This window comes from Pteropus medius, unplaced genomic scaffold (assembly GCF_902729225.1).
Source record: "Pteropus medius unplaced genomic scaffold, Ma_sr-lr_union100, whole genome shotgun sequence".
Taxonomy (NCBI): Eukaryota; Metazoa; Chordata; class Mammalia; order Chiroptera; family Pteropodidae; genus Pteropus; species Pteropus medius.
This window is the reverse complement of record NW_024356249.1, coordinates 542758-550293: the sequence shown is the minus strand read 5'-3', so window position 1 is coordinate 550293 and position 7536 is coordinate 542758. Positions and strand designations below refer to the sequence as shown.

At 40.9% G+C, this 7536-nt stretch overlaps 1 protein-coding gene across 1 annotated transcript; it reads left to right on the top strand.

The window, feature by feature from the left end:
• Positions 1 to 5910: 5910 nt before the first annotated feature.
• On the top strand, positions 5911 to 6921 carry TAS2R39 (taste 2 receptor member 39). Its single transcript, XM_039860541.1, is given in 1 exon segment — positions 5911 to 6921. A coding segment is annotated over 1 exon segment (1011 nt).
• The last annotated feature ends 615 nt before the right edge of the window (positions 6922 to 7536 follow it).

Genomic DNA, 7536 nt, shown 5'->3' with positions numbered 1-7536 from the left:
GTTAGTCATATTGCAACGTTTACCTGCAAAAGAAGGCTTGAAAATGCAACCCCTTTGTAGGTAATTATGTAAAAATTCTATTACATTGGATATAGAAGAAAACAAATATTGAGGGGAAAAAAGTGCTAGAATCATAATATATTAAAATATATATACTGATGAATTTAATTTGTTGATATTCTGTTTAGATTTTTGTATCTATGTACTTTAGTGAGATTTATTCTTAACTTTCTTTGTACTCTCATTATTTAAGACAGATTATAATTACTTCATAAAGTGAGTTGAGTAGTTTTCTCTGTCCTTCGAACCTCTGAAACTTTTTTTCAGAGATTATTTTTTATTGCAGAGATTTCATTTAAAATAAGAATTATATTTTCCTTAAAGATTTGGTAAATTTTCTTTTTTTTTTTTGTGAAGAGATGGGATGAATAGGGATAAGGAGACATTATTACGAATTCAATGTTGAAAATAGTTCCTTGGTTAATTAGTTTGTCAATTTTTCTCAAGATAATTCTAATTATTTACTGTTTGTCTAGAAAAACTACTATGTGTAAGTTTTCAACTTTCTTTGGTATAAAATTACACATCTGAGTTTGGAGTAGATGTCTACTATATCTAAAGTTATTGCATTCATTTTTTCTCAAATATTGACTATGTCTCTTCTCATTGTTTTATAATTGGAGGTTTGTTTGTTTTACTAGATATCCTCCCCTTGCCAACCCTGAAGATTCAGTCTGGATTTTGTTTATCCTCAATTGTTCCTTTGATTTCTGTAGCATTAATTTCTTCATTTATCTTTAATATAATTTTCCACCCTCCTTGAGTTTTGTTGCTTTTTTTAGTTTCTTGAGTTGAACATCTAAGAAACTAATTTTCAATTTTTCTAATTTTTAAAAAATTAAGACGTATATACATTTACTGCTAAATACTATGTTTCATGAACCCTGTAAAACCTGACGTGTAGTACTTCTATTGTCATGTGCTTCTAAATATTTCATAATTTCCTTTATGATTTACTCTTTAAGAATTTTTAATAGGTAAAACATGCACATATTAATACATTTTTTTGCGCATATATTATATGTCAGATATTTGGGATACAGAAATGAAACATAGGGATCTTACTCTCAGCAAACTCGAAAGACTAACGTTTATAGATATTACAGTTGTAAAGGGCATTTCCTGTTAATGGCAGTACATTAAGCAGGTTTCTGATTGAGTCAGCCTGTATGTTTACTGATCAAGTTTACTAGTAGAAGGCCCTGGCCAAATGAGGCCAAGATTAGCATTCAGTATAGGTGCCATAAATCATCCTCTCTTTGTTCCTGGTACAGCTTATCTCAGTCAGTAATTTTGTAAACAGTTACCTTGATACGGGAAAAAATAATGCAGCTAGGTCACATATTTTTATACCATGGGGCTCTCTAGAGTGTAATAAACATGGAACGTAACCCTTGATAATCTTGCAATATTCAGTCTAGGTTATCATTTGTATCTGGATTTGGTCTGATGGAAGGAAGAAAAGAGAAAAGTAAAAGAAAGAGAGTAGGAGGGAAGAAGGGAGGGAGGGAGGAAAGGAGGAAGGAAAGAAGGAAGGAAAGGAAGGCAGGCCCATTTGCTTTTTACTTCAAGAGGAATGAAAGATGTGGCAGTGTCTATAGCAAGAAAGAGAAATCACAGAGAAAATGCTCCCTTGAAATACCATAGTAGTTACTGCAGAAAAGAATCTGTTCAAATGTTTTTTCGAGAACCTCCATTCGCAGCAAAACAACTGAACAAATTTGGAGGGTTTGCGCTATCCTACTTCAAGACTTATTATAGTTACAATAATTAGTACAGTGTGTTATTCACAAAAGGCTAGGCACACAGATCGATGAAACAGTGGAGACAGTTAAGAAGTAGAGACCTACACAAATACAGAGACTGATTTTTGCCAAGGATATTAAGGTAATTCAATGAAGAAAGAATATTTCTGTCAACGAATGTTTCTGGAAAAACTGCAAAACAAACAAACACCAAAAAAAAAAAAAACCCACCTTTGAAACATTCTTTACAACTTATACAAAAGTTAAATCAAACTAAATATAAAAGGTAAAATTATAAAACTTCTCAAAGAAAACATAGGAAAAAAATTTTGCGGTCTTGGGTCTGGTAAAGAGTTTTTCACTATAACATCAAAAGCACAGTTCATAGGTCTGTGAACATTAGGGAAAGCCGGGCGAAGGGTATATATAAATCGTCTGTACTGCCTTTACAATACATCTCTGTGTCAAAACTATTTCAAAATCAGTTAAAAATGTAACCATACAAACTGGACTTGTTTAAGGCACTCTCTCTATTCTAATTGGCTGAGAGCCTTCTTCATGAGTTTCCTTGGTTAGAAGTACACTTAACTACATCCGGGATATGCTGTTCAGATACTGGTCCACCAGTTCTACTTCAAGCGATCATCTCTTCACCTAAGAAGGTGACTTCACCCTGCTTCTGACTGCCTCCTGGAGTCTCCAGCACAATACCCTTCTTCCATCGCAGGAAGTAACTCCGCCATAAGCTGTGACAAACAGAGCCTCTCCTGCAACGTCTCTGAGGGTGTCCGCAGCCCCTGTTCCTGCCCACTGCCTCTTTGCAGCACCCCAGCACTGTGAAGCCCAGCCTACGCCTGGGGTCCTTCCAGCCCTGGGACCCCTTCCTCTGTGCTCTGTCCCCCACCAGCGTTTCTCTCACAACATTTTTCAAAGAACAGCTGTGCTCTCGTTCAGCCGCACTGTCCAGGCTCCCACACTGGACTTGGGCCTGCAGAAGTCCAAGCTGTGCGGGGAGTGGAACCGCCATGTCTCCGCATCCCTCCACTATAAAGAACTTCGCCGCACCGGGCATCATCGGTAGGGCCATTCGTTTACCAGCAAGCATCTGTGTGCCGCCTCCTGGGGGTGAGGTCTATGCTAGGCGCTGGCAATGGGTTGCAGTGACGAGCAAAACAAACGAGGAGAAAGGCCTCCGACCCTAAGGGACCATGTCCCAATTCCCTTCACTCTTACAAGCCAGGCTGAGCAGAAGGAAGGGAGAGCCAGTGACAAGAAAAAGCCTCTCTAAAACCCAATGGGAAGTCCTGAGGTCCTCCAGGTCTACACGTACGGGAAGGTGGAAACGACCAGAGGGTAGCGGTTACTATCCGCAGATTGAAAGACGAGATGGTGACAGTCATAATGTGAAAAGAGGACATAAATGGAGCCATCTTATAACAGAGCTAGAAAGGCCATTCCAGAGGAACTGCCTCGCACGTCTTATTCCTCAAAGCTTCGGAATGCTTGAACTGGGCAAAATAACCTCCGGACTGAGCCACGCCAACACTGTCTTCCAAACGACAGAAAAGCTAACTGGAAAGCAGGCCTGACCACAAGGCGGATGATTGCCAGCATCCTCTAGAAGTAGCACCGCGTGGGCAGCTACAAAATAACTAGCTTATTTGCACCTTTAGAAATTCCTCCCTCGAGTTATTAACACCAAGAGGAATTTATGTAATTATTCCTCTTCCCTTTCTCATAAAGCTCCTTGCCTTCACCCCATAATTGGAACAGTATTTGGGTTTCTGCCTGAATCGATGCTTCCCAAAAAGCTGTTCTTTGATCTCAAATACACGTTTGTTGTCTCTCACTTTGGCTTTTTTATTTTTAGGATTAATAATAACTTATGTAAACAGTTAATTAGGCCAGAAAGCCTTCATGGGTTTTCTCTTTGTTTTAAAGGGAAAACCAAATATTATAAAGATTTTCAGAGACATCTCTATTGTGCAGATGAAGAAACTGAGAGTAAATAACTTGGCCAGTCATACACCTCGCGGTTGACGGAGCTGAGATCCAAACCCAAGCCAGCTGGCCCCAGAGTCCGCGTTCCTACCCACCGACCTTCACGTTAGAATTGCATCATTATCATTAGAGTTATATACATACATAAAAGTTAGTTTACTTTGAATTAAGAAGTCTATTTATCATCAAGTGCTCCATGCTTACACTTTAAAATCAGAAACAACTCCCCCAAGATAAAAGTGATTCATTTCTTCATCTCTTTTGGTTTTAGTATTCCTAAACAGATCGGGTGGCTTGGAGGGTTGTTTTTACCCTAATATTGATTAGCCTACCTTGTAAAAGAATGAAGAAACTTTTCCTTCAACACTTACTTTCCTAGTATTTTGTTTAAATTGAAGGCAAATGTGTGTTTGTGTGTGTAATCATTTATATATAACTAAAGAAATTTATTATCTCTCAAGTAATTTATTTTGCAAACAAGGTCTACCTCCTAAAAATTAGTACCTTCTTGCTTTATTATTGTGATACTGTGATTTGTAACTTTAAAAACATATATGTGGTTTTGTCCTTGTTTCTAGCATGAGCTCCTAAAACCCTTGGAATTTCTTAAGTGAAGAGAGATAAAAGACGTCTTTTGTTATGTTAATGAGATGACTTTTGGACAGCACCTCAGGATGGGGGCTGGCTGCCAGAAGAATGGACCATGTGATTAGAGGGTTTGAGCTTTCAGCCCTACACCCTACCCACCCGCCACCTCAGGGGAGGGGGAAGGGGCTAGAGATTGAGTTCAACCACCAAAGGCCAATGATTTAATCAATGGTGCCCATGTGCAGAAGCCTCCATAAGAACACAAAAGGACTGGGCTCAGAGAGCTTCGGTGTTGGTGAGCGGCAGAGGTGCTGGCAGAGTGGCTCCCCTCCCACACACGTACCCCCAGGCATCTCCTCCATCTGGATATTCGCCTGTATCCTTTATCATATCTTTTATTAATAAACAGGAAAATGTAAGTAAATTGTTTTCTTGAGTTCTGCGAGCCACTCTAGCAAATTAATCAAACTTCAGCAGGGAGTCGTGAAAACCTCTGATTTATAGTTGATGGCTGCGAAGCACAGGTGGCAACCGGGACTTGCAGTTGGTATCTGGCATGGGGGCGGGGGGAGGAGCAGCCTCATGAGACTGAGCCCTTAACCTATGGGATCTGATGCTATTTCTAGGTAGATAGTGTTGTAACTGAATTAAATTGTAAGACACCCAGAATTGCTTGGTGTGGGGAATAAAAAACCCACTTGGTGACCAGAAGTGTCAGAAGTATAGTGTTCTGTGTGAGCAGAAAAGGACGTTTCATAGGTGAAAAACTATTTTTCTTTTTTAACTCAAGTATTCTTCCCTTAAATAGTGAAGACACTATAAAAGACTATCAGAAAAATGTGACAGTCAAGGCAGCCCCGCATTTGGCCGTTAACATGCGCAAAAGCGTCTAGAGGTCTGGAAACTATATCACAGTGGGTAAGCACATGGAGTCTGGGGCCAGCTGGCTTGGGTTTGAATCCCAGCTCCGTCGACCTCTAGGAGTATGACTTTGGGCAAGTTACTTATTCTCAGTTTCCTCATCTGCAAAATGGTGATAATAAAAGTACATTCTTCACAGGGTTATTGTGAGACTTAAATGTGGTAATAAATATCAAGTGTTTGAACAGTGTCTGTCTAGCACATCATAAGAGCCATAGGATACATATATCTTTGAAGTTATTTTTATTTTTAATGAGTTCTCTGAAGTCAGAAGTGGAACTAAGTTAAATGGTGACTTGGTGGGCAAATGTGTGAGTTGACCGGAGCTAGTAAAGAACACAACTCTGAAACCATGTTAGCAGTCTACAAAGCAGTCTCTGCCCAAGTCCCTCCCTGGGTCCCGTGATTAAACTAACACCAACATGTCCGAAGGCGTGTGGGAGAGGTCTAGAAACCAAATCCCTCCATCATTTGCATCTCCAGATTTAGAGCTAAGAATTCTGAGATAAACAAATGGAGTGAATTTGGAAACACTGCATCAACTGCTTCCTCCTGTGACATGAATAGTGGGAGCTATCAAGGACCGGCCCATCAAATGCTGGAGAGACACTTTCCTCCAGACACCAAAGAGGAGTAAGGATTCAGGATGACCAAAACCTGCAGTCCCCCAGAAAATGAGTTGTCATCATTCCGCGTCATCTTAACTTTCACAATTATAGGCACTGAATGCGTTATTGGTATTGCTGCAAATGGGTTCATTATGGCTGTAAATGCAGCAGAATGGATTCAGAATAAGGCAGTTTCTACAAGTGGCAGGATCCTGTTTTTCCTGAGCGTATCCAGAATAGCTCTTCAAAGCTTCATGATGCTAGATATTACCTGCAGCTCAAAATTACCACGCCTTTATAATAAAGGTGTTTTATATAATACATTCAAAGTAAGTTCCATGTTCTTAAATTATTGTAGCCTCTGGTTTGCTGCCTGCCTCAGTTTCTTCTACTTTGTGAAGATTGCCAACCTCTCCCACCCACTTTTCCTCAAGCTGAAGTGGAGAATTGCTAAGCTGATGCCCTGGCTTCTATGGCTATCGATATTCATTTCCTTGGGCTACAGCAGTCTCTTCTGGAAAGGCATCTACACTATACACTGTAACGACTCATTTCCTGGCGCCTCATCCAACTCCACTAAGAAAAAATACTTCACTGAGACCAACGTGGCCAACCTGGCTCTTCTCTACAACCTGGGGGTCTTCATTCCTCTGACCGTGTTCATCGTGGCGGCCACCCTGCTGATCATCTCTCTCAGGAGACACACGCTACACATGGAGAGCAAGGCCACCGGCTCCGGGGACCCCAGCATGGAAGCTCACATGGGGGCCATCAAGACTATCAGCTACTTTCTCATTCTCTACATCTTCAACGCGGTTGCTCTGTTTCTGTCCATGTCCAACATCTTTGACGCCAACAGTTACTGGAATATATTGTGCAAAACCATCATGGCTGCCTACCCTGCTGGCCACTCAGTGCTACTGATCTTGGGCAATCCTGGCCTGAGAAGGGCCTGGAAGCGGCTTCAACACCAAGTCCATCTTTACCTAAAAGAGTAAACTCCATGATGGACACCACGAGACCAGCACAGAGCCAGCCCGACCGGCTCTGCCTTTCCCCACTGAGCCTTCTCTTTCCCACCCGCTTCCTTCCCCAAACCTGATCGGCCCCTTTCACCCGGTGCTGCTTTTTTGTGTAGGAGCTTGACCTCCATTTCGCTTGTTTGCTTCATAGGCATAATTTTAGTGATGTTTAATTTTTTTTTTTTCACCTGATCCTTCTTTTTACCTGATCCTTCTATGTCTACCTCCCTTGCTCTATATAAAGCAGTGATTCTAGCCACTGGCTCCAAATGAGAAGCTCATTTGGAGGGTTTTGGAAATCCCAATGTCCAGTCTTGACTCTAGATTGACTAAGTCAGAATTTCTGGAGTTGGAACTTGGACAAGTTTTTAAGTTCCCGGGGTGATTCTGAGATGCAGCCAGAGTGGATACAGCCACCAAAATAAAGGAAGACTTTGCACTTTAAGCTCCTGGCAACTTTTCTCCTACCCCATCCACATGCCTTTTATTCAAGAAGCTGGAAATGCAGTTTGTCTCCATTCTCCAAAGACATAACCTGAATGATAGGAAATATCTATCAAAATTGACAGTACATAAAACACCCTTTAATCT